We start from the raw sequence: 27,337 nt of genomic DNA, 5'->3' as shown, positions 1-27,337 counted from the left end.
TACAGAGTTTGTAGTTGGAGAGGGAGGGGCCGAGGTTCGTGAAATAGAACATTTATACCTTATATCGTTATTAGGCTGTCCAGGGCTGCAAGATGTAAAAGGCAGATGAGGAGTGAGATCTTGAGGGGAAATTAGTGCAGAGGTACAGTGACTGGGTTTAAGGTTCATAAGCATAGCCCTGTCATAAGAGATGACGGATGAAGAGTTGCAAAATACTGCAGTACTTACGTCTGCGGCCGCTTCCTGGTCGCGGACGGGCAGGACTCTGGCACGACTCCGGCTCAGGTCCGGCGCGTTCGCTGATCGCGTCCGCTGCGCGGAGGCATTGCCTTCCGTTTATATACTGGCCAATAGAGTGCGTGTACACGCTGCCCCAAACAAAGATGGCCGCCAAAGTAGATTCTACCTGCCCGGGACTCGGCTGTCTCAGCGCCCTAGTCGGCTGGTGTTGGTCCGAGTGGCAAGGTAGCGTTTATTAAGTCATGCGGGGGGCAGGGGGAGAGTTACCACCACTTATTTAATCAAGCAGGGGGAATCACACGAAATTTCCTAACAGTTTGCAAAGCTTCGTGATCAAGCTAAGAGTGCAAGAGTAAAAGTAATATTAAAAGCTGAGGGTACAGCGGGTTAAAAACGTGCAGAAAATAAAAACTCAAACAAATAATACAGCTACCATCCGGCTTCCGCCTCAGGAGGGGATTAGATGCACAGCGAATTAGAACGCCTGGTCTAAGGAGTCCTTTTATACTATACTTTTAACAACATGGTGTAATTGTTACTTAAACCCCTCTTGCATTTTTAAAAAGTGACATTGCTAATATTACTCTGTTTAGTCCTCTGTCCTTGTTATATAAAACCACAAAATAAATAAAACAAAGAAAGAGGCAAAAGTGTCATGGCATGCGATAAGTTTCATGCAAGATTACCCATCCAGAGGCTTACCTTGGCATGAAGTGTGCTATATCTCGATTGCGCATCTTTCAGTTTCTCTGTCACAGTGGCTGTTGCATGAAGTGGTCTACTTTCAATCCCTTCCTTTCCTGCTGCCTTCTCTAAGTCCACCACCTTCTGCCCAGAAATGGTGATATACCGCAGGTCACCTTTGTGAGATATGACATCCTCTGAGAAGCTTCCCTGACGCCGGAGCATCGGCTGCACAGATGCTGGATCTCCGCCTCCTTTGTGCATGGTTTCCAGTTCATGTTCTGAATGTTGCAGCCATGCATCAAATTCACCATGTTCATGCAGAAATTTCTGCAGCTCATCCCGTAGCACCTGCGCCTGCCTGAGCTGGGTTTCAGATTGCAACAAAGAGGATGCATACTGCTCCTTGAGTTCTGAGATTCTGCTCTGCAGTCTCTGTCTCTCCTCCAGTGGAAGACTATGTCCATGCTTATCCAGGAAGGCCTGTGCGGACTGTGTGGCCTGAATAAGCTCCTGCTGCTGAGAGAGAAGTTCCTGATGGCTGGCCTGCAAAGGACATACACAAGCCTTGTGAGAGCAGCGTAACACTGCTCATGGTTATTCAAAGAAACACAGCACTATCCACTCAAGAGGACAAAAACACATCTTTATTACCGTTGCTCAACAAGCCAGACAGACCAACATGGCTCTCTGTAAACCATCCACTCAGGAGGACATGGCTACTTATACATTAATCAACTACAGAAAGTAACACTTTCTTATATAAATCACCCACTAGAGGAACTGACAGTTCTGTGTAATTCACACAACCTAGATGAAAAACACAACTCTGGTTAGAGCACCCAAACAAATAGAGAAATTCAGCACGGTCTACACTGCCCAATTGAAAGAAGTATTTTCTCCAAAGAAAGGTTCACAGTGTACATAAAATTGTCATAGAACAAACACGTTTTAGATCACAGATGCTAAAATCAAACAACCCTATACACCAAATCGTGAAAAAAATAAAGAAAAAATGAAAAAATAGAAAGCACGGCACATATAAAACAATTTTTTAAGAAAAACATGTAAACAATTCTTTATTTAGTTAAAAAATTATAGTATCGTGAGGCTCAGACAAAAAGGCTGGTACATTTAACAATTAATAGACATTTACAACCAGACAAGTGGCATACAAGAAAGAGATTACATAAAAGTTGGAGTTCCAAAAAGTTACACTGGGACTACAACACACAAAACAATGTGTCCTTCATAAATTGTGTCCACAAATGCGTCGCAATATATGGAGGACACATTATTTACATGTTTCTTAAAAAATTGTTTTATATGGGCCGTGCTTTCTATTTTTTCATTTTTTCTTCTCTTTTTTCACGATTTGGTGTATAGGGTTGTTTGATTTTAGCATCTGTGATCTAAAACGTGTTTGTCCTATGACAATTTTATGTACACTGTGAACCTTTGTTTGGAGAAAATACGGATTGCCCCTGGTTCAGGTGGTTAGGGCTGCCCCTGTGGTGATTAATTAATCAATTGAAAGTAACACCACATCACTTAGTACAGTAACCAACCGTGACCGACACAACTCCGTGTACTAAAACCAGTCAATTGGAGAAACATAACTCAATGTACGTCATCCAACCAGGAAGAAAATATAGCTCCGAGTAAACTATCCAATAAGGAGGGTAACAGAGCTCTACGAACACCATTCAATCAGTAAGAAATAAAAGCCTCAGTATACTACTCCCAAAGAAAGAGAAACATTTCTGTGCACCAGTTAAATTGGAAAAAAATTCACAACTTTGTGGCCAGAATGGAAACTACGCGATTGCATATGCATCCAAATAAAATGAGAAATACTTCTAAATGCGTAGCACCCCTACAAAGTTTCTGATTAAGAGTACAACTGGAAAGCAAAACACCTGGCAAAATGTGGAGCAATATATCTACTGCAAATTATAATATTGTTGTCAATTTTAGGAGTTAGACGGAATTAATACTGAATTTTATGATTGTTTCATGATTACTACCATCTAATGGTGGTAGAAGAACATTGCAAAAACAGGTGGAATATTTGGTTCAATGGGATCTAAACTAACAGTGTGGAATAAGGACATTACAGTCATTGGGTGTTATCACTTACTCGAATAGCTGGTGTGGAGACAGAACTTTGAAATAGTAGGACCCTTTAAATAATTCTAAACCTAGATTTCTAGGCAGTTCTTTACTCACAAGAGTGTACTGACTTTATTCCAAATAACTAAAATATTCAACAAACTAAACATCCTATACACCACCCTGTGAAGAAAAGAAACATTAGTACATGTACACTACCTAACTCAAAAGATAGAAACAGCTCAGTGTGCATCTGCTGGAAAAAAGAACCACAACTATGGTAATAGCTCACATTGAACAGACAGCTCGCAAACATGGACAGCAAAAAATGATTATCAATTCTTTCAACATTAATTACACCCCCCAAGCTTAAGACAAACATTTGCCCTGTGAATGTGCTTTATGAGGTGCTTCCACCTGGTCTGGTCTAACAATGAATTTTAACTTGCAATTCTGACCTTCATGAGTTCCAGTTGCTCGTCCAGGTTTGCACCGGATGTGCCTGAACTTGCCAATGGGCCATCACGTGTGGTCTCCTCAACAGGACTGCCTGCCACCTGCTGCACATAAGTGTGGGACACAGGCCCATCCTTCTTCAGTGACACTACCCAGCCCATGAGAGACTCAATCTGATTTCGCTTCTCCTCCAGCTCCTCTGCTGTTTTCACCTGGAATAGAAGAAGATACTTCAGAGAAAGCAGAAGGAAGGAAATGGCAATGCAGGAGAGGAAGGGTTGGGGCAGGAAGCAAGAAGGAGAAGGGATAAAAGCTAGGTAGGAGACCAGGTACATGCCTAATCTACTCTCAGACTCCAGAACCTTTTTCTTAGTGACTGCGAGGGCTATGAGATGGTCTTCATTTTTGAGCTAGTGTTCTTAAGAAGTTAACAATCCTTAAAGAATGTGAAAAAGGGCACTAGCGAGACAGCCTGATTTTCTTGATGGCTCCACATGCATTTTGATATTGCAGTGAATAAAGGACACAATAGGGTTGTGGTGGGCTACAATACCCTTGGAAGTTGGAACTTTCCTTCCAGGCTACCAATTCTCAAAAAATCTAGAGCGATACCATAAAGAGTTGGGGATACACTCAAACTAAGGCAAGGAGGGAGGGGGGGGGGGGGGGGGGGGGTGTCTTGTGCCTGATGTGATGAACACAGAACCTAGTAAGCAATGCGGGATAAGTCAGGCAGCAAAGTAAATAGTGTGGCTAGAAGTCCAGAAGGATTTCTGACATTCTCTCTTTATGCCGAGAAGCTGGAAGTTATTGCTCTTCCAGCCAGACATTCCAACAGTTGTCCAACAGCCAAGATAAAAAAAAATACACACGGAAGCAGCATATTGAACCTGCTTTGCAAATGGCTTTCCCTTTAGATTGGAACGTGACAGCAGCAATTAGACATATACAGCCAACATAGTACCAGTGAGACTGAGGTGAAAGAAGGCCTAATTCACAGGTACTTTATAATACATTAGTTACATAATCAACCAATCCTCTCTGAATGCTGAACCAAGAAAGGGTTGTAGAGTATGTGAGGAAATGCCCCCATCGAAAGATAACCTCCTCTTTTTGTGAGATTTAGTGCTGGCTTACTGACCTTGAAAACTAGAGTGCTGACGTTCAGCGCCTCAGCGCTTAGAGTATATGCTCTGACCCTGAAAGTATATATGCATTTGGCTAATTTCTGATTGGCATATTTAACGTTTCTATAATTCCTTAGTATATGGTAGTCTGTACAGCCAGTGCTTCTACTTTACAAATCACTAGTGGACTCCCGCACATATTGTGCCACCACTAGAGTGACAGTACAAAGCATGTTTTCAGGCTTATCACAGCAGCCTCAATGTGCAGTTTTAAAACTCCAAATTCAACTTGGCAAAATAAACGCTTTGCCAGGCCCAAACCTTCACTTTTAAGTCCTACAAGTCCCCCCTAATGTAGGTCTTCAGTGGTGATAAGACCGGGCACATGGTATTTAAAATGTTGAACATGTGTTCTTGTTGTACATGTCCTGGCAGTAAAAAAATCTCTCAAGTAGTTATTCACTGTGACTAGGCTGACTCTCCCACAGAAAAGCACTGGATCACATTATAACACCTTATAATTGTAAAGCTTCAGTTTGGGGACAGCTACACCCATGACTCAAGGACTAAAATTGATAGGAATCTAAAATCCAATCTGATGGTAAAGTTGGTTTTTAAACTACTGTTTTGAAATTTCACTTTTAGAAAGTTGGCTTTTACCCGCCTAAAACCTCTAGTAGTCCTTTGTGAGATAAACTGCAACTGTCACCAGACAGCCTTCTGGCAGGTACGATTTTCTCCCAGGAAAGGGAACAAAAGGGCCTTGGCTGGTAGGAGGCGATAGAGGGTATTTGCCCCAGACCTTGTGTTGCATTACACTGCACCCATCTCAGTGGTGTACCCATAGCTCTGACCAAGAGAAGAAAGATTTTGCCAGTTTGAATTTTGCAGAGCAGGGCACTGTGGTATTGTTTAGTGCCAGGCTTCCAAGATATTATGTCAAAGTGAGTAAGGCTGCACCTTGGAACTTTTTCCTTTGTTGTGTTTCAAGTCACCACAGTCAACAAACTAGTGCCAGACATAAAACTGGCATCCCTGGCTCCCTTCCTCAGAACACTGCTGGACCTGTGGAAAACAGAAGTAGTACGGCACCTGCTGGAATGCAGAAGGACTGAGTCTTCTGTTTTACCTGTGGACAGAAACCCAATCTGAACCCTGGGTAGAAAAGGGGACTCCAAGGGCAAGTCGGTTAGCCTCCTTTTAAGCTCCAGAAACACAAAAGCTGCAAGAAGCCTGGAACAAAGAAGAGCCCAGCTGACCAATTCCAAATGATTTGTCCTGGACCCTGATGGTGGCTTCTATGAGATGATGTCCTAACTCACCAAGTGGAACCCAAAAGGTCCTGGACCCTTGGCAGGTGTTAAGAGTGTACTCCCCCCTCTCAAGATTGCAAAAGTGGGTACTGAAAAACTTTTTCTGAACTTTTTCCTACAAGAACCGTAGGCTACCACAAGTCTGACACGAATCACAGCCACCAACATCACTTTGCTAGTTGGATTCAACCTGCTGGTTTCCCCTGTGAAAGTTGCTCGACTTCCAGAAAAGTTTTCAAGTTCCAACGTGGAGGATTTCACCAGAGCTAATGCCGAGCAGCACTTGCTGCCGTTTAGCCTACTGTCGGATCCAGCTGGCAGCCTGCCCCACCGACAAGAAAAATCCTCCAGAAAAACACTATGTCCCAAGGTAAACGTTTCACTGGTACTAACCTAGTACCTGTAGCCAATCCACACTCCATCGCAGTCGGCCTTAACTTTGACTCGGTCTAGCGCGAATAGGTAACTGGGCTTGAAGCGGTGTGCCTTGCTTTTTGGTGCTAGAAAACTGTCAAACACCTAAAAATCATATCTCCATTTCCCCAGATCTGATCTTTTCCGTTTTGGTGTCTATTTGTTCATTAAAATGTATACTGTTTTTTATAAATTGGAGTGGGATTTTAATTGTGTTTTCAATGTATTAATGTAAAAATACCTACACTTGTTCCTTTGAGTTAAGCATAACTGCTTTGTGCCACAGCTACCCAGGAATAAGCTATGGTTTAAATTAAAGTAACCTAACTGAACCTGATACAGAATAGTGACATTATTACCAGACAAGGTCTCACAACCACTCTAACTAATGATCCATTTTCTCACAGTCTCACTGAGAAACAACTTGTCTCGAAGGAGAACCATCTATTGACACACATACGAAAAACTACCAATGGCAGAAAGTTGAGGTAGTTGTGGAGAAAAGCATATACTCCTTAATCCACAAGGTGGTTCATTCACAGGAATAAAGCATTGAATCTTGAGGAAATAAGGGTCAAATACACTTAAAGATCCAAGAACAAATGTCAGCCACCATATGACGCTGTGGTTGAAATCACAATTACAGGATGTGCCACTCCTGATGCAGCCAGTGTACAACATTTTGAAAGATAAAGGGTTTTTCACAACCTAGGGCGCCAGATCTGAGGGACAACTGAGATCCTCCCTGCACACCACAGCAGGAAAGACAAGAGTTGAGAGACAAGCATGTTACTTTCGGTAACGCTTTATCTGGTAGAGAGTAACTAGCCACAGATTGTTTACAGTTGAATATTCCGAGGCATCAGACTGGATCTGGACTTTTTTTGCAGTCCTTTTGTATACCGGTAGGTGGCATCAAACACTCCGAACGTGTTGTGCACATTAACTATATATGCGTCACCCCAGCACACTGAACTCAGTGCATGACTATTTTTCGGTTCCAGAAACACAGAGCCATACTGAAGTTGTGTGACCAGTGTACCAAAGTGACGGCCTGAGGGATCTCTAGGAGAAATGTTAAATTTGCAGAATGGAAAGGTTGGTAAGGAGTCTGCAGCTATATAGTGTCTCTACTGATAACACATTAAAAGAGCTAAGTAACTTGTTCATCTGATAGACACTTCTACACGCGGATTCCTTACCTTGGAACAAATACCAAAGCAAGTCCTGGAAGACCGAACGGGTGAACTGCCCATTATGGCGAACCTGACTGTCTAGGTAGCAATGCTTGACAAATGTGCGTAGCGATGCCCACATAGTTGCCTGATAGATCTCCAGGACTTTCTGAGCTAGTGCAGTGGTCCCAACCTTGGCTATGGTGGAGTGAGCGTGCAAACGTTCAGGTGGTAGCTTTGTAGCCACAGTGTAGCAGAGTTGTTGTTCTTTTACGGAGGACAACCCACCTGGAGATGACTTTTTGGAACTACCTATCCTTTCTTCGCACCCAAAGATCCAATAAAGAGTTGATCATACACTTGGAATTCTGTGGTACAATCAATGTAGAATGACAACACTCTTTTTCGATTCAGGTGGTGGTCTCCCTCCTATTCCTTGGTAGGATGGGGGTGAGGGAGGGAGGCGATGAAGAAAGCTGGCACATGATGCTTTGCTCGAAGTGAAAAGGTGTGAATACTTTGGATAAGAAAGAGGTACATGTCCTAAGGACCCAACATGTCTGGGGAAAAAAATTGTATGAGGAAGGTGTTGATGGGGGTACACAGAAGGTGCCTGCAATTTGCTACCCCTCCTGGTAGATGTTATGGCCACAAGGTTAGACTGTTTTGGTGGTAAGTATTCTTAGAGGGCTGCTGTGCATGGGTTTAGAAGCAGAACATATTAAAAAAGTGAGAACTAAATTAAGATCCCTTTGGGCCATAACATGTGTGGGGGAAACGTGCTGCAAACCTCTCAGGAAACGAGTCACAACAGGTGATTTGAAGAGTGAGAGTTGATCCGGCAACCACAAGAAAGCAGAGATGGGTGAAATATACCTTTTAACCGTGTCCAAAGGAAGACCTTCCCAGGCAAGAGATGATGCAAACAAAAGGACTTCAAACAAGGGTGTAGACAGAGGGTCATTGGATTTGGCATCACACCATTCCACAAATTTGTCCCATTGGCAGGCCTATCCAGTTTTCGCTGAGGGACACCAAAATGCCATCACACACTTCTGCAGGGAGGCCAAAGATTCATAACTGTCACCGTTCACCGTTCAATCTCCATGACTGTAGATGAACAGTGTGCAGGTTCAGATGCAGGACGGTTTCTTGATGTAACTGGAGATCCTCCCGAAGGGCAGCCTGATTGGAGGAGAGGTGCTCATGCTTTGAAGTTCGGGATACCTGACTCTCTGTACCCAATCCGGAGCCACCAGGATGACTTATCCCCGTCGTTCCTGATCTTCTTGAGAACTTAGGACAGGAATTGTATCACCAGAATGGTGTACAGGAGTCCTGAGCTCCACTCATGACAGAATGCGTCTCCGAGCGAGAGCCGCCATGGAAGTTACAGTGCGCAGAAGTGCTGACATTTCACATTTTCATCAGTGGTGAACAGATCTAACCAAGGTTCTTCCTACTCTCAGAAAAAACCCTGCAGAACCTCCAGTAGGAAACGCCAATGTGAAAGAAAGTTTTCAAATTGCTATTAATAGTAGAAAGAGAATAGTTCAGAACATTCTTTGTAAGACACAGGGAGAAATACAAAGAATAGAGAGCAAGGCCAAGAAGTGCCAGGTAACAAGGAATGAAGCAAAGAGAACTGGGGATTTACAGCTTGTAATAAGGTTTGGTGCATCCGCAAAAGGGTGTCACCAGCACTGACTGGTGAAAGAAGAGATACTCATGTTACACTCTTTCCAGAAGCTGTGTCAGGGACAGGCCTACATTTTCAGTCCAAAGTGATTTCATAGCATGCGGTTCATAGCGATATCAGCTGTTAAGCTATCTTCTGTATCCATGTCACAGTATGCTCTGATGAAGGCTCACACAACAACTCGTATCTTGGTCTGTATGTATGGCTGATGGATTCGGAGCAAGCACACATTCTATGTCAATATGACAAACTATGTTCCTTTGCAGGTCTCTGATGCCACATCTCCTTCTCTGTCTTTGTATCAGATGATGTTTCTGCTGCAATTAAGCTTGAAGTTCATGTTCTTTTCGGTCTGCAACGCTATGCCACTTCAATGCCATAGTTCTAGTTCACCTCCTCTCTGACTACATCAAACTATATTTCTGTGATTGGTCATGTACTAGGCCCCAACCTCCCTCTGTCTCTATGTAACACTAGGATCTAATGCACATCCCTGGCACCAGGTCATCTTCCTTTTCCCCTAAGGAAGACTGCTCAAGGATGGCGCAGACATAAACTCACATGCTTTGTCTCAAGGTCACTGCATCCTCATTGATGGTTTAGATGCCAGCTAAGCACCTTTGTTTTTCTCTCACACTAAGCTAATTTGAAATCCTAAATGCATGTGATCCTTCTAGTTACCCGATGAAAGGCAATGGTCCAGCTCACCTTCTCAGTCTCCTGTTGCTGGGCTACAGTCACCGCATTTTCCAGTTCCTTCTGGGTGCCCCGAGTTTGCTGCTGCAGTGCCTGATACCGCTCTTTGGTCTTATTCAGCTTCTCTTGTAAGAGCTGCAGCTCCCCTGGACTCATCTTGGACCGGTTCTCCTCAATGAACTCCTCCATGGCCTGGATGGTGCTGGCAAAGGTGAGTGACTGGGCCTGCATGTCCTTCTGGAGCTCCTGTGAATATGGAAGGAATCAGGTACGTAAGAGGGGTACAGATGGAATCATGTGTGGGGTAGTAGACGCAGAAGCTAGTAACATGCCAGGTGAGAGGATATGAGCATGTTGTGCTCGGTGAACAGAGAATGCACTCATGGTATAACAGCATGCAAGAAATAGAGCAGCACCCAGAGCAAAGCTAGGAGCACCCTTTATTTTACAATAGCATGCAACTTCAATGGGGCTCTGCACTCTTTCTACTCAATGACACCGACGGTGACCTGCCAACCTCTGCTCACTGACCCTGATGGTGATCTGCCCTCCCCTACTTATTCCTCCATCCTTATGAGAGACACTGCTTCTTCTCTCTACTGAATGATTTCAATGATGCTCTGTCCCCAGTTTACTGATCCAGTGGTGCTTGTCCTCCAGACTAAATAACCCTCATAGTGCTCTGCTCTTCCTTTCACAATGGCCCACTGAAAACCGACCCTCTTTTCTAACTGTGGCAGTGTTGTGTCCTCATTCACAGCACCATTTATATTAATACCCAATTCTCTGCCTCCTGGTTCTGCTCCCCATTTACTAACACTGAAAATGCCCAGTGACCCCATGGTACTCAGATGCCATTCAATTACCCCATACCCTGTCAAAATAGTGTGCCTCCCCATTCACTGGCCCCAGTGATCCTCTCCCCCATTCACTGACCCCTAGAGTGCTCTGCCTGTGCTGCAGGTTGTTCAGGTCTCCGCTTCCAGCTGCCACCTGCTCCTTGCTCAGAGTGCGCTCTGCCTGCTGCAGCCAGCTGCTCAGCTCCTCCATCTTCTGGTTACAGGCAGCCTGCTGCTCCTGGAGGTTCTAGGGGAAGCAAGACACAAAGAAATGACTGTCTGCAATGCAGGCGGACTATTGCACGCATTACACACTAAATTCTCACGACATAGGCAAAGAGAATGAGTTTTTGTCTACACACAGCCAAGAGGAGCAGACACAGAACGGTGCCAGGACCAGTCTCAGAATACGCTCAGAGTGAATGCAGAGTGACCCAGAGTGCACAGAGCAGAGAATGACCCTAATTGAGCACAGCCAAGTGCGACCCTGAAAGAGTAGAGATGGAAACAAAACAGAGTGCATTTGCTGTAAATGCACAGTGGACCAATGTAAATTGCAGCAAATCTGTGTGTAAAGTGATACTAGAGTTATGAAAGCTGTGAGCCTCAAGTGCCCCCGAGTGAGGCAGTACCTGGAATAAGCAGTTCGGTTAGTACTGATCAAGAAGAATTGGGAGTAAAAGGGACCTCTGTGAGAAGAGCTCTGAATGTCAAGTGACTGTGAGGGAGCCAAGCTGTGAATGGCAAGTGCTCAAGGCTAGCAAACCTTGGAGTGAAGATTTGTGACTGCAGAGTGCTCACGCACAAGCAAAGCGCAGTGTGATTGTTACTGAGCAGGGCTGCAAGGTTGAAGGTAAGAAGAGCTGTGGTGGAGAGTGAGCTCAGCTGAGTAAATGGCGATTCTGAGGGAGTATACAAGCGAGTGTAAATGCGTGAGCACAGCTGTGACTCAGCACAAAGAAGCAGTGGTCTGGTCCGTTTGGGTGTGTCTGCTCCTCTAGGCACTATGCCTGCCTGTCTGAGTGGTTGAGCATGATGTGTGGCAGTCCGTCCTGCTAAGTTGTCCACGCAGGACAACAGAACACGAACTGTGGGCCACCACAGAAACCTGCGTCACAGCTTCAGTGATGAAGAAACCCAACAAGCTTTCCTGAACCTTCCAGCTCTTCAGCTGTCAAGGGATCCTCTGTGTTAGCACATTAAATCTGAAAAACGCAAAGCAAACATGTTAGAGACAAGGAGACAAATGGACAAGGCAAAGGCTGGACCACACTGCTGCACACTGGCGGTGAAGGTCCATGCCCAGCTGACCTGAGTCATGGTACTGTGCCCGGCCTGCTGCAGTCGCAGCTCTAGGCTCTGCTCCTGTGCTGTCAGCCTCTTGCAGAGCTCGCGGAACTCTCTCTGCAGCTGGTTCAGGAGTCTCAACAGCTGCCGACTCTGTTGGGGGGTCAAGTCCTGGGCATGCTCGGAAATGAAGAATTGAATGTCGTATGCTGCCTCGTCAATCTGCTGCCGGGTGTCAGCCATGGCAGGATGCTGTCCCTATTAGAGGAAGAGAGAAGACCGTGACTTAGAAGGCACCTAGCACCAGACCTCTGGTCAGCTGTGGTCATACTTGAAGAAAATCCATTTAGGAACATGCTAAAATAGGATCTATACATGACTGTTAGGAAACAACAACCAGAGATAAAATCAGGAGAAACAGTAGCTATCCACAGACAAAGCCCAGGTTAAAGAAATGGTACTTATCAATACCATTTCTTCAGAAACAGCACCCACACAAGATCCACAAACTTAAAAGAATCGAGGAACACTTTTTAAAAACTTCATTTTCCTTTCCTAAAATTGTTTGTACACATATATTCAACAGTTCTTATGTCTCTAAACAAAGCTCTGCCCTTTTGCCCTTATGAGCACTGTTGTGACAAGAGACTCCTAGCATGTTCAGCATGAAAGCAGCCTTCTTTGTTCTTTTGCAGTCTGCTAGTGCAGTCCAAATGAATAAAAAAATACGGAGGTAGAAAGGACGGTAGGTACCAGAGAAGCATACCGCACTGAAGAACTGGAGAGTACATTTTTATTCTCAAGTAATGGCTTCTCACATGATCAAAACCATCCAAATGAAGAAGAGATGAAAGAGCAGTACTTAACTGAAGGGGAGTGGAAATAAAACAGAAAAAACAGCCCTACATAGCAGTTGGTGGCAGCCCCCTCAATCATCTGACGGTGCCTGTGCCACCTAGGAAGAGTTCACGGAACATAACCCAACTATAACCCAAGTAATCGTGCTTTCAGAAAGTGTGATAAGACCTCCGAGTTACAGTTTTATATTACTCTATTAAAAGTGCACACATTAAAAGAGATTGGAGGGTCTCTTTCCCTTCGGCAGAATATTTCCTCATAAAATTTGAGAAATGCAAGTTGATTTTTCACATCCTGTATTTAGAAGAAAAGAACAAACAAGTTACTTACCTTCGGTAACGTCTTTTCTGGCACAGACTATCTAACCACAGATTCCTCATCTTGTGAATTTTGCCAGGTGCCAGACTTTTATAGCAATTCTCTCATGCCTCATTAGGTAGCATAGTGTAGCGCTGTGTCAAATTCGTCCCACCCTGGATCAAAATGAGGGCCCCCATACATGTGCCACCTCCGTGCACAGACAGTTTATTTCTGATCTTTGTCCTCGCCTCTGGACATGCAGCCATCAAAATCAGATTGTGCTGGTTGCAGATATTTAGATTTGCATTTTATTAATGGACCACACAAGTTCATTCCCCAGAACATAGAGGAGTCTGTACCACAAAAAGGATTACCAAAGGTAAGTAACTTGTTCTTCTGATAGAGACTTCCAACAGCAGATTACTCATCTTGTAAATAGATACCAAAGCAGTACTCTTCCTCAGGCAGTGAATCGGTAGAATGGGTCAGACCAGGAAATCCTACAGGACAGACCAGGCGAAAATGATAATTCCAAAGGACCTGGCTATCAAGGCAGAAATGGTTTGTGAAGCCATGTAGTAGCCTGGAAAATGTCTATGACTGGCACACTGCGTATCTGCGCAGTGGTAGCAACCTTTGATCTGGTCAAAAGAGAGTGGAAACCTACTGGGAGCTGCTTTTTGGCTAATAGATCGAGCCAGGATTCTCCCCACTGCTGAAAGATGCCTGGTGCCACCACCAAGTGTACCCGTCATTCGTGGTCAGCAAGGCAACGTCAGCGGGGTCTGTCTGCCCAGGCATTTACATTTCCAGCCAGGTGCTGGCCAATAAGGGATAGCAGAGCTCTGGATCCAAATCAAAGGGGCACAGAAATAAAGAAAGTGACATCAGCGCTCAGGGTGGCACTTATATGCGGCTCTGCTCTGTTACCCCGGGGTGGGTAGGAAGTTATAAAGAATCCAGGCTGTGCCACCTACCAGCATATAGCAGCATTGCTGAAGGCGAATCTGGATCCGATCTGGCAGTCAGGAATATTCTAAAAGTGAGGATTCTGTGGTTAGAAGTATCCATCAGAATTCACCTCTTTAGTACATTCATAACCTTCAATTACTAAATCATTGCAAAATAAGAGTTCATTCAATAATTTACATTTATTTATCATATTCATACAAAAACTTGAGATTTAGTTTAATATCAATACGATGCAGTGCCGGGTATAGTTGATTAGATACTTGAAAAACACTGGCAATCTTATCATTTGAAAAGCATGACGCTCTTGAGGAGTACAGATGTGTTTGTAATAGCATCTGGATGAAAGAGACTGGATCTCACTAACTCATCTAGCAGACGTTATAGCCTGCAGGAACTACTCCTTATGAGACAACATTATTGTGTTCGTTGAAAGGAAGTTCCCAAAAATCTGAAAGACACTTTTAAGACAGAAGGCAGACTGATTCTAAGACTCAACGGGAACTGTTTTTTTAATTCCGCCAGAAAATTAAGGATGATCACTTTATAAAAAAATTAAAAACGACAGACTCCCTGAATGCTATACCAAAAGGCAGGTGAACTAATAAAGAATACCGGTAAACTTAGTACTGCACAATGCACAATATATGGTGCTACTCCTTTCCACAGAGGTAAATTCCAACCAGCCTTTATGAAAGTGGCCACTGCAAGCAGCAGGTCCACCTTTGCCAAGCACCAGTTTAATAAAATGTGAACTGTTCCACGTTAAGTCAGTAAGACTCAATTTGTTGACTTTGCCAAGATTTGTTCACGGGTGAGGGAAACTGCTTTATTATTGCTCGTCTAATCTAGATCTCCAGAATTTTCCGGTTGATCTTTTTCATTCTAGTGTTTAAATACTTATAAAAAATATAGTCTATTTTTATAAATTGGTGTCGGATTTTTGGAGTGGCGTGCTGATTTCTTCTTCAATTGTTTTGGTGCTGTTGAAATGCTTTAACCTTGTTCCTCTGTTGAGCTAAGGGTTTGACAGATGAAACCAAAGGGTCCTAAAGGGGTTTTTAAGTGCATTACACTGTGTGGTCGCACAACCAAGTCATATAATATACTTAATTTCCTCTATGAAACAGGTTTTTGCCCTTTCAAATTAATAGTAGAGGGAAATCACAGAATAGTCAATTCTGTGAGTCATCTTAGTTTTTTCCACTCTACAGTTTAATCCCTTGGCCGCGACGGTAATTCCGCTGCGGCGCTAGGGGGTAGGGGGGCTGCGCGGCGCCGCCATGCTCATGACGTAACCACTCCAACACGAGCTGCGGTGGCGCTGTGCTTGTGACGGAATGGTTCCGTCACTGCCCCGCCTAATAGAACGCTCAGCGCAGGCGCGAAATCAGCGCCGCGCAGACGCGGGGGGCGTGACGGAACCATTACGTCACCAGCACAGCACCACCGTGGCTCGTGACGGAATGGTTCCGTCACAAGCATGCAAGGGGTTAAGGATCTTTGAACACTTGCTTGGGATATCTGTCAAACACAGGCTTTTTTAAAAAACATTTCTAGTGATTTTTTCATTCTTCTTAGTGGTTTAAAACCCCATATTCCTAAATGTGTGCAGTAAAGTGCTAGATTTGAATGCATTTTGTAAACACTGGAAATATGTGGTTTCCAGCACGTGTTTGTGGTACTGAAATGCATAAACACTGATAACTGATTTTCCTAATTTGTGATAACACCGAAAAAATACCTGCTGTGTTTCACAAGAAATGAAAACAGAAAGCTCTTGGCACAGTTAAGCACAATATATTTGCAGTGCTTTATGTGAGGAAATGGTTGTACAACCTCACCATGTAAAATACTTACCAACCCCTTTAGGACCTTGGGGTTTGTCATAAAACCCTCAGCTCAACCCTGGGCTCGGGAGATGACCTCTCCTTGAACAGGACATGGCAGGCACAATCCCTCGCCTTGCCATCAGGTGCAGGTCTCTCCGTGCAGCAGGGCAGTCCCCCTCCAAATTGGTCGAAGTCTGAGTGCGAGGTGTGCCCCCTTTATGCTCATAACGTGTCCTCAGGGTAGGATGAGGTTGGAGTTATAGTCTGCCTATCTCAACATTGGGGCAGCCCTCCCCCATGGTGTTACAGAACAGCCCTTCAAAGGAAACTTCACCTTTGAAGCCTGACTTTTGCGGCTAACACCCTAGTGGCTTCCTGCAGGAGGGAGGTAGAACCTTACTGGCCTGCAATCCCTCGTTGGTTTTTTTCCTAAGAGTCATTAGAACATCTCTCAAGGAGGGCAGGAAGCTGTCTCATAGAGAAAGCTCCATGTGTGCCCAGGAAGGCACAAGAGTCTTAGGGGCAACCAAGTGGCAGCTTTGCTAAAGCTGCCCATTGCAACATATTATGTTAATTTCAAACTGAGATACCAGTCAGGCTTAATGTGAATAAGTTGTTTGATACCTTCAAGTGCCCACTTCCGATTGGGTGACCAAGACTTTCCAAAGTAAAACTGCAGTTTGGCGTGTAGTACTGCCAAGACATGTAAAGTACATGTCCTGTCGGTACCATAAGTTGCATCTGGCCTTTAGAGCTCAATAGGCCTTCTAAATGGGGGACTTACACACATGTTCAGGGGGAAAGTCGTCGCTTTGCCATTGCGTTCAATGGCAAAGACGAGCTAGCAATGCACGTCTGCTCTACAAGTCTGCAGTGGCAGACTAGAGGACTTGCTTTATTTGGGGGACTTCAACAGTGGCACAATCAGTGCGGCAAGCCCTGGCCGACCTCTCTAACTTCCATGTCCTGACTACCAGGGTACCATTTACTAGGGACTTAACAGTAAGTTAGCTATTTCCAATTGGGTACAGCCAATACAACATACACTTTAGGGCACGGAGATCTGGTTAGCATGACTCAGTGCACTTTCAGAGTCGAAAAACCGACAGAATCAATTGAAAACTTGAGGGTGACGATACAAAATGAGGCATTTCCTTACATTTCACATCTGTCATCGATAGTTCCCTGCACACAGGCTCAGGATCTGGTTACCATTCAGGATCTCACCTAAACACATTCCTTGGTAGCCCAGACCTATTGTCTTCATGATCCTACGACTTGTTCAACTGGAGCTGCTGCAGGCCAAATAAGTCATTCAGTGGGTTACCTTACTAGCCTGTAGATGCACCCAATGCTGATTAAAATGGTCTCCTTCAGGGCCTCACCTTAAAAAACTGCTGAAGCCCCTCTAGATTGACAGTGTCTGTGGCATCCAGCGAATGTGCTGCTTGGCTCACCCGCTCCTGCATAGCCTGCAGTTCATTTAGAAGTCTTTGCTCCTCCATTTGAATTTTAGCCTTAAAATAAAAATAAACATTGTGAAAAGTGAATAACCAACAGATAAAACAGACACAAGGTTGTTGTGATGCAGAATGAGGAAGTTGGGTGCTAATATCTTCAACAATCTTTATGCATGGACTATCGCGCACACACCCTCCATCTTGCAAAACCTCCAAAAGCACACCTCCTCATATCGATATGCACGCCTCACATGAACTCCCCCAAACCATGTCCATGACATGCAAACCCCATGTCATGAACACAACGTCTGATTCTGTTGTAATGCAAAGCTCTGAAGTCTACGGGATCTCCTTCATATTTTCTGGTTGGGCTCCACTTAAGCACTCCATGGCGCCCCTCACCTTTTCTGCTTGAGCTGCAGCACAAAGCTCCTGCATCCAGGTCTGCGAAGCCTCCAAGATGGACTTAAATGATTTCTGCAGGTTAATTGCATCTTTTTCTAAAGCTTTCAATAAAGGCGGAGGAACATCATAAGGTTGGATGGACAAAATTTGATTGACAACGTCCAGCTCATGGTGCACAGGGAGAATGAGATGCTCCAGCTCAAGTCTCAGTTCCTGAAAAGAGGACAGTGGATGTGAACGAGAGCCATGGTACTAGCAAATACAACAGCAACAACAACTAGGACAGTCTAGCCCATCTGTTCATACACAGGACAAACTATACTCGAATAAGTAAACTGCAGTAAGTAAACTTTAGCATGCCAATTCTATTATGCCAAACAGAGCTACTCTGTTCCACTACATCATATGGAATCAGATTAAGAAATGAAATTTTTTTCTACGGTGGGTCAACTGAAGAACATAGTACTCACTTCTGCTAACAATCTACCTACTTGTGGACTAGTTTCTTCTTTAATCTCCTATGGGAGTCAGACTGGATCCAGAAAATGTTAAATTGCTCTCATGTGCCAACAGGTGACTTAACAGCTCCGGGACCATTCAGAACATGATAGAGCCATATATGGCGCCAACCTGGTGCACTGACGTCAGTTTACCATCCCTTTTTTCCATGCCAACAGAGACATGAGCCTAGGCTGATGATATTGGCAGAATACGCAGTTTCAGAACTAATTCTGGACCATCTAAAAAATGGCAAGCCCATTCAACAGAACCAGGAGTGGGTACAGTAAGCAATGTAACAATCATTACCAATGCTAAGTTGCTTGTTCTTCCACTTGCAGATTCCTCAGCTCTTGAATCAATACCCAATCAATGTCTTTTAGGAGGTAAATCCTAAGAGGTAGTAAAACCAAGACATCCCGCAACAGATTGACAAAATAACTATCTCTGAGGACTTAGAAGTTAAGACAGTAATGCCTAGGAAACACCTTGAAATAAAACTAAAGCAGTCATCTTCCATTCACGGAAAGGGAACTCTAAGCCTTTTAGGGGCCCCTCCGTGGCACGGTCATAGCAGACCTTGATGCTTAGAAAGATCGAGCAAGAAATTGTCCCCTTCTGAACTGACTTGTCCTCCATGGAGGCACTGCAGCCCACAAAGAGTTGGTCATTAAAGCAAAATTGGTGGGTTCTTTCAATGTAAAAACAGAGATTCTAGCAAAGATCTAGATGATGCAATCTTTCTTCCTCCTTGGTTGGATGACGAGGCAGATATAACATTGGCCATCTGATTGATTGGACCAAAAAAAAAAAAAAAAAAAATTAAAATAAAAAGACACATTTAACCACATTAAATGCCTACTTTAGGAAAGAAAGAAGCAGCAGACTACAGGACCAGCTTGAGAAAAACAGTGAAGTGAAAAGAGGCTGGACACACAAAGCCTGTAGCTCATGAACACGCTGTGCCGATGAAACGACGATTATAGTGTGAATAGCCTCAAAGATCAACAGTGTACATACTTGAAAGGTGATGCAATCAGAAAAATTAGCCCCAGAGTAGGTTCCCGCTGTGGCATGACAAATGGAGAACAGGGAAACAAATGGGTCAATACTATCTAAAAGTCCATGACAGGAGACATGAACGACAACGACTAATACGCAAACAAAGAAAAGGCAAAAAGGCTGGTAAATACCCTTAAAGAGTGCCCACAATAAAGCCTTGTCAGGCCAGAGAAAGCGCAAAGTACACATCTGTTAAACACGGCACGAGGAATCAACCACCTCCTGGACAAACCACAAAACAAAGTATGACAACATCATGAAGAAAGGACAGGCAGCATGCTGACAAGATGACATTCACCACCTCCGCAGGCATGTCAACAGAGCTAAAGTTGCCCTGCTTAATCTCTATGGGTGAACTGCAACAAGGTGATGATGGAGGGAATGCTTGAATTAATCACAGTCACTAGCCGACATGTTTTATTTTGCTCACCACACCACCCCAGTTCAGACATGGTCCTATGCAAATCAGTCTTGACCCTGTGCCTCATGGGAACAGTTCAGCCCGAACTGCCAAGCCATGTCTTCCATGGACCGGAATCAAGCATCCTAGGACCTGTTTCTGGCTATCAGCCTTCTTCAGCCAGGATAGCTTGATTCAAGTGGCATGGAGAGCACGGGACTCACGTCTGAGCATACCCGTCCCACTCGGGGTGACAAATGCAAAAACAACAATTGATGGACGGAATGATGCACAATGGCAAAACATTCACCCCCAGTCACAGATCTGGGTTTAATCCATCGTTATTTTGCTCACCGCACCACCCCAGTACAGACATGGCCATATGCAAATCAGTCTTGACCCTGTGCCTCATGGGAACAGTCCAGCCCGAACTGCCAAGCCAAGCCTGGACCGGAATCAAGCATCCTGCATGTAGTGATATAAACTTCTAATAGGGCTTGTGAGTATGGCCCCCCTGGAGTCTGAGCAGCCTGTGGGGTGGCGTGGTTTAAGCTGTTTCACCCTGGGCTACCCCCAATTCAGTTTCCCTATATATTGAACATGTGCTATATTTTTTAGAAATTAATTCGCTTATGCTTTTAACAGAAGAAATATATGTAATGTGTATACTTTTATGGTTGTAACAAACTAAATAACATTTTATTGATTAATTGATATATATTGCTGCATAGTAGTCTGATAAGTAAATGACAAAATCCTAAAGCATTTATAGCTGAATTAGTTACAACCATTGGCATAACTGAGAAATTCACTCACAGATCAGTAAAAGGAAGTTTGTTTTTCAATTCCACTGGTATATCATGATATTTCGGACCCCACGAGGACTTACTCGATCCCCACTCCACTACTACACTGAAGCGCACACAAGCAAGGCCCAATTTTACCTCAGCCTGTCGCACAAGGTCCTGCACAGGTACAGGCTCAGACTGAGATTGAGACTGAGACTGCTGGAGCTGGAGCCTCATCTCCACCTCAATGTTCCGCAGCTGAGAGAGATATGACAGCAGCTTCTCATCATGTTCCAAACACTGTTCCTTGGTGCAGCGTGTGTCATCCTGCAAGGATAAAAAATGTATAAGGAGACTTAATTAACAAACTCATATACCACATACTTTACAAATAATCCTCTGCATACACCGAGAAGAAAAGTCCTTATTATTAAAGTGTATGATGCTCCCTTTGTTGGCCACTGGAAGAGGAAAGGCGGATGCAACCCTTGGATTTCAAACTAGGGAGCTGCATGATGCAGTGTCTGCAGGGAATGCATTAGTGAACCCAGCTATTTTACTTGCTATGCAGATGATGACCATCTTAAAATTTCTGTAAAATCTACAAGGGGCACTCCTCTTCAATTACTTAGTTTCTACTTAACATCCCAGTTCTTGTAGACCCTTTCTGAGGCAGTAAGAGCAGATTACTGTTCAAGGAGTTGTGCTACAGTATATACCGACCATGTGGCCCCTGCCGTGTGATACCATGTTGCCTGACGACTTATAGGAAGCTGATGTTATCTCAGCATTTTCACCCAAATCCGTTGTTACGCTAGTCTCGGTAAAAGCGAGGGGAGGGTCCAGCTATGCATGCCAAGCTCAAAGTGTCTTGAAACCTGAGCTGCACCTAGCCTATACCACCAGAGAAAGGCACAACCTTGGGGTGCACAGATTCTCGTACAGATGGAATATCGACAAGCAATTTGATCTGTATTGCTCCGGTGGGGCAGATGAAACCTACATTTCAAATGGTTGGCCCCATCCAGCATGGATTTCAACAAGATTAAAAAAAGCAGAGCCTAACCCAGTCGATCTCCCAGTGTTGAAGAAGCACTGGGTCAAAAATACACTCGTCTCAGTGAGTGATTGTTTGTGGACGGAGTATGTCTATAGAAGTGTCTCGAACTTTTAATAGGCTGTATTCCACCGATAAGGAAGGCTGAAATTGTTCTGGGGTTTCCCAGACAGATGGGATGTAGTCCCGCAACATGGAAAAGGCTGGTACTTTGGGGCATATGAAGACCAATCTGCATGTGACGGGTCCCCTTCTGTAATGTCAGAGACTTAAGGATGCAAACTACTCTGACAAATCCCTCTGTTTAAGAAGTGTTGGGTCAAGTATGTCCAAAAAACAACTATTTGCTGTCTTTATGGTCTGTGTAAATGAGAGAGCTGTGCGTCTGTGCATGGGCCGGAGCTCAATGCTCTTGGGGTCTAAAGCTGCAGTTCACTGAAGAGGTTGAAAAACGCAGTACTGCCTCTAGGTGGCGTGTATTTCACTGAAGATGGTAAATGGGCTAGCAATGTTTGTATTGCTTCTTTGGGGTAGAATCAGAACTGTTCTTTGTACCTGCAATGGTACAGGGGGGCTAAACATCATGGCAAACATTACAGCATTCTGAGTTGTTAAAAAGTGTTTGCAACAGTTTTTGTTGTGAACCTGAAGGCCAGTTACCTTAGGGTTAGTTAGATTAACTACCCATACAAGTGTGGCTGATACTTATAGGCCCAATATATTTTTGGCTCATAAACAGACTTAAGCCTGAAAAGAGCTCTTTTCTGTGGGAAAATATTTATACTTACACCCCTATGACTTTGTGATAGCTCAGAGTAACCTCTGGTTTTAAATGGGGCCTGCATGTACAGCTCTCAGTGTCTCTCCTATGAGTACACAGAAGGAGGCTGCATAAGTCAGTCAAAAGAGTACAAAGGGCCTGTTGCCGGTAGGCACTGTAGCAAGATGCCACCTGATGGGAATGCGAATAGAGACAGAGAAATGCAGAATGTGTCAGTCTCTTCGTATCAGCCTCCGTGTCTATTTCTGCTTCCCAGGGTCATCAGCTGCCAAATTTGTGAAACCAGAGCGCTGTTACCAGGACATCACTAGACTTCATCTACGTCTCTGTGAATGCCTCTAGGACTACGCATATTCCTGGACATGAACTTTTTGTGTTCAGACATTACCTGTGGCTGAACATGGTGCGATCTTTCTCAAAAAAGCACAACTCCTTCTTTGCTATATGTGTCCAAAATGGCTCCTATTGGTTGACAACCTATACCTATATTTATTTAAGAGGGGTGATAAGCTATAATCAGAGGCTGGGTATCTTGCTCTCGATACAGTAGTAATGTGGGATGCATTTGAGCAGCCTGGGAAGATGGCCTCCAATGAGCATTAGAGACAGACTGATTTAGTATACCCAATCAGAGCATTTTCCCGATGAAGGTCTACTAATTGTCTGAGAAGCAGAGTAAACAATGCCAATATAATGGCATGTATATAAAATAGCAAACGTATAAAGAATCAGAAGACCTATACAGATCCCCTTCTAGGTGTGACAGGGAATTGGGGGCAAGAGCAAGATTGTAATGAGGATGTAACAGTAGACTGGACATCTGAGAAGCCAGTGGAACACATCTAGGCCAGTGTAACATGAGCGCCATAACCATAGACCAAGCAAGAGTCTAGACCATATTTAAAGATTTGTTTTCGCACATCCATTTTATTATCACTCATGAGTCAGAAAATGTTTTTGTTTGTGGAGAACAAGATTACTGAGATCAACAATTGCATTAAAATACGCAATTGTTATATTATAATCCCAAACTTTTAAAAAGAAATCCATTGTAACCGTTTTTCCTGCAACTCCTCCGCCCTGCAGCTCTCATGAGCAGCCTAGATAGCTCATAACATTATCGCACTCTTAAATGTGTTCTGAAGTGGTGGCCAATTCCCCCTACTTAGTAGCAGAGATCCATTAGCAAAATATTAAAACCCATATTAACTGTCGCCTTCAAAGGGTAGCTATATCAATAGCAGCAAAGTTTCAATCATACGGAAAAGAAACAAAAGGTCCAGCTGCATACAATAATCCAACAGCTAACTCTATGTCTTCCTAAATTTCACCTCAGTTCATGAAAGATTGTGGGACAGCTTCCCAGGGTCATCAGCTGGCAAATTTGTGAAACCAGAGCGCTGTTCCCAGGACGTCACTAGACTGTTATCAGCGACACACAGGAAGCAATATGTTACTTATGCTGGAAGCATCTGTCAATTGAATGTAGTGCTGAAGATTCACAGGCTGGGCATGCTCCTGCCATCTGGTTTTGGGTTTGGACGTTCTAAGTTGTTTTTGTTTGAAAAAATCTTTCAAATCGCGCAGACTCGTGACTCATCAGGACGTAGATGTGCATGGTCACTGACTCCATTGTTAAGATAGTTTTTCGCCCAATGGGTGAGGGTAAGTATGAAGTAGTTAGTTCAGGAAAAGAAGTGACCATGCAAGAAGAAAGAAATGTGTTGGAGAAAAAATCTGCAATAACCACTGGCTCCCAGGGAAGAGAGTGGATGCATTTAAGTCTACAACACTACATGCAAGTAACAGATGCTTACAGGGTAACATATTCCATTTGTAGCATGTGTGGCTGTAGATACACATCGGGTGCATAGAATGAAAAGCAGTACTTCTGTCAGTGGTGGGTAGCCAGTGGGTGGTGCAGGGGTCTGAAAACAAAATCCTGAGGACAGCTCAATCAACTTTGGCCTGCTCTTCTGATAGGAAACCCACACAATAATGTTTATTAAAAGTATGAGGGGTGGACCAAGTGGAAGCTTTACAGATGACGGCTATGGGTGTGCATCCCAGGAAAACCATAGTAGCACACTGGTTCTGGGTGGAGTATGGTCGGAGGGCAGACAGAAGGGTTCTTTTAGCCGTAGAATAGCAGCTCTGGAAGCATATCACATTCCATCTGATGATCCCTGCCTTAGAAATGGAATGTTCTTTTTGAGGTTGGGAGAGAGCTACAAACAGCTGTTGTGTTTTACAAAAAAGCTTTGGTCCTGTCAATGTAATATATAAGAGCATTTTTAACTTCAAGGGTGTGGTGTGTTCTTCCAGCTACAGGGTCAGGTTGTGGAACGAAGAATGGGAGCTCAATGGATTGGTTAAGATGGAACACAGAGCCCACCTTGGGCAAGAACTTCTGATTAGTTCTAAGAACCACCTTGCCCTAGCGGACTTGGGAGAAGGGTTCCTGAAGAGTGAGGGCATGCAATTCGCTAATACATCTAAGTGAGGTGGTTGCAATGAGGAAGGTAACTTTCCAAGAGAAGAACTGAATGGGGCATAAATGCATGGTAATGAAGGGTGGCCCCATTTAGTTTAGTGAGGATAATTTTAAGGATCCAGACTGGTGCAGGGAATGCCCTAGGTGGGATGACCCTTCATGAAGGCTTTGATAATAGGGATTTTAAAGAGAGAAGAGTGTTCCTGTTCTGTACTAATACCATAATAGTGGTTAAGTGTAGCTTGATTGAGGTATAAAACCTACCCAGACTGTTGGAGGTGCAGAAGATAACAAATGATGTCTTGCACCATTGGGGGGGAGGGGGGGGCCAGGGGGGGATGAATGGATTGTGAATTAGGGTACAGTAATGACAAAATGTTTCTACTTAGCAGTGTAGCCGAAGCGTCTGGTGGGTCTACGTTCTTCTTTGAGAATATCCATACACTCCTGAGGTAGTCCAAAGGTAACCAAATAATATGACCTCAGGATCCAAATCGCTATGTTGAGCTGCCGGTGGCCTGCATGACTGACCTTGTCTCGACCTTGAGTGAGACGGTACGGCCTGTTGGGGAGTTTCTTGTATGGTACAATGGGCATCTCAAGCAGGCTGGAGAACCATGGTTGTCTGGCCCATGTTGGAGCCACCAGGATGAGGGTCAGGGATGTTTTTCTCACCTTCACTGAACATGTATGGAATAAGTGGGAGAGGAGGATAAGCATAGGAAAAGATCCTTAACCAATTGATCCGCAGAGTGTTGCCTATGAACTGGAGGTGAGGAAACCTGGCAGCACAGTTTTGGAATTTTGCGTTTTCTGCTCTGGGGAACAGATCTATGTCTGGGATGCCCCACGTGCGGAAGTAGAGAAGCATGACTTGTGGGTGGAGCTCCCACTTGTAAACTTGTTGCTGATTCTTGCTGAGTAAGCCTGCAAGGTTGTTGACCACCCCTGCCAGAAGATGAACCCGGTGATGGATAGCCTGCCCTGCAACAAATTGTAGCTGTCCCATCACTGCAGTGAACAACGGGTGCTACCATTCCCAACACTCTTCCGCATGTGACCACCAAATGGAGAGACATTCCTGAAGTGGGCAAAATATGAAGCCTGGCGTGGGGCACTGTAGCAATGCATTATGCTATCATACCTAGAAGGCACATAACAGTGTGAACTGAAAAGTTACTGAGTGGCTAAAAAAGTCGTAGCAGTTGTTAGAATGCCTACTACACACTTTGAAGGTTGGGGAAGGTTTTCCCCACTTTGGTATTAAAGACTGCCACTAGGAACGGTGGGGTCTGAAGTGGTTCCAAGGGGAACTTTGTAGCATTTACTGTTAACCCTAAACTGTGAAGGAGGGGACTATGGCCTGGGTGTGGGCTAGGCATTTGTGTATGCTTGCTCTCTTGTTTATGAAAAACAAAACAAAACTAGTAAGGTCTAAAGGCCAAATAAATTACCCACACTGACATGAAATACACTATGTCAGTGAGTGCTATAATTGCCACTAAACACGGTAACAGAGTGCGAACCACATGTGTGAGAAGCAAATGTAATCACGATCTGGTCAACAAAAATCCAGAGCACCTTGTTGTGGATAACCATCAAACAAACCAAGTGATCAGTCATATCATTTGGTTGTCCACACTGTGACCAGGCCGGTCTCTAGATCATCTAGACCCCATGCCACACAGTAAGATGTTAGTACTGGACCAGGTCCACAGTGTGTTGTGAGCCACCAATTGTTGGCCAGTTAGTGATGGTTGAAAATGGTGAAAAACAGTGCAACATAACAGAAAAGTGCTCTCTTGTTTAGCCAGTTTTTGAGGTAAGGGAACACATAGATTTCCTTCTTCTTTAGATGAGAGGCTGCCACCGCTAAACACTTGCACCTGTGGTGACTCTGAAAGATAGGACCTTGAATTGGTAGGGTTGACCACTTACCACGAAGTGGAGGTAACGGCGAGGAGCGGCATGAATCTGGATGTGAAAGTAGGCGTCGTTCAGGTCATGGGGTCCATGAAGTCGCCGTGTTGCAGCAAAGGTCCTGTAGGGTGATCATGTGGAAATGTTCTGACACACTGTATCTACTGAGAGGACGGATGTATGACATTACAACGCATACTTTTACATCGCATGCTTTTACAACGCGGTTTTTACAACGCATACCATTACAACGCATAGTGCTTTGGGGCGCTGGATAGTGAATAGTTTAATTTACTATTCCAACTCCAGTCCCCGTGGATAGTAGGGAAGGTGTTGGACAGTAAATTAAACCTATTCCCTATCCTAGAGCGCCCCCCAGCGCAATGCGTTGTAATGGTTTGCGTTGTAAAAGTTGCGTCGTAAAGGCACTGCGTGGTAAAAGTTGCGTTGTAAAGGATGTTTCCCGAGAGG

General features: G+C 44.3%; 1 protein-coding gene across 4 annotated transcripts in view; it reads right to left on the bottom strand.

The window, feature by feature from the left end:
* MACF1 (microtubule actin crosslinking factor 1) overlaps nucleotides 1-27,337 on the bottom strand; it is a 990,087-nt gene that overhangs the window by 456,119 nt on the left and 506,631 nt on the right. For 3 of the 4 annotated variants that reach the window (XM_078680764.1, XM_078680763.1, XM_078680766.1), the window contains exons 36-39: nucleotides 10,853-11,002; nucleotides 9,929-10,162; nucleotides 3,495-3,704; nucleotides 943-1,470 (exon numbers count right to left, since the gene is read on the bottom strand). In XM_078680764.1, coding sequence (XP_078536890.1) covers nucleotides 943-1,470; nucleotides 3,495-3,704; nucleotides 9,929-10,162; nucleotides 10,853-11,002 — 1,122 coding nt within the window. Of the gene's footprint in view, nucleotides 1-942; nucleotides 1,471-3,494; nucleotides 3,705-9,928; nucleotides 10,163-10,852; nucleotides 11,003-12,066; nucleotides 12,301-17,386; nucleotides 17,519-17,863; nucleotides 18,080-20,770; nucleotides 20,942-27,337 lie in introns of all 4 variants that reach the window. The other variant, XM_078680765.1, reaches the window with a different exon arrangement.

The sequence above is a fragment of the Lissotriton helveticus genome, chromosome 3_1 (assembly GCF_964261635.1).
Source record: "Lissotriton helveticus chromosome 3_1, aLisHel1.1, whole genome shotgun sequence".
Lineage (NCBI taxonomy): Eukaryota > Metazoa > Chordata > Amphibia > Caudata > Salamandridae > Lissotriton > Lissotriton helveticus.
Note: the sequence above shows the minus strand (reverse complement) of the source record. Positions and strands in the feature narration are given on the sequence as shown.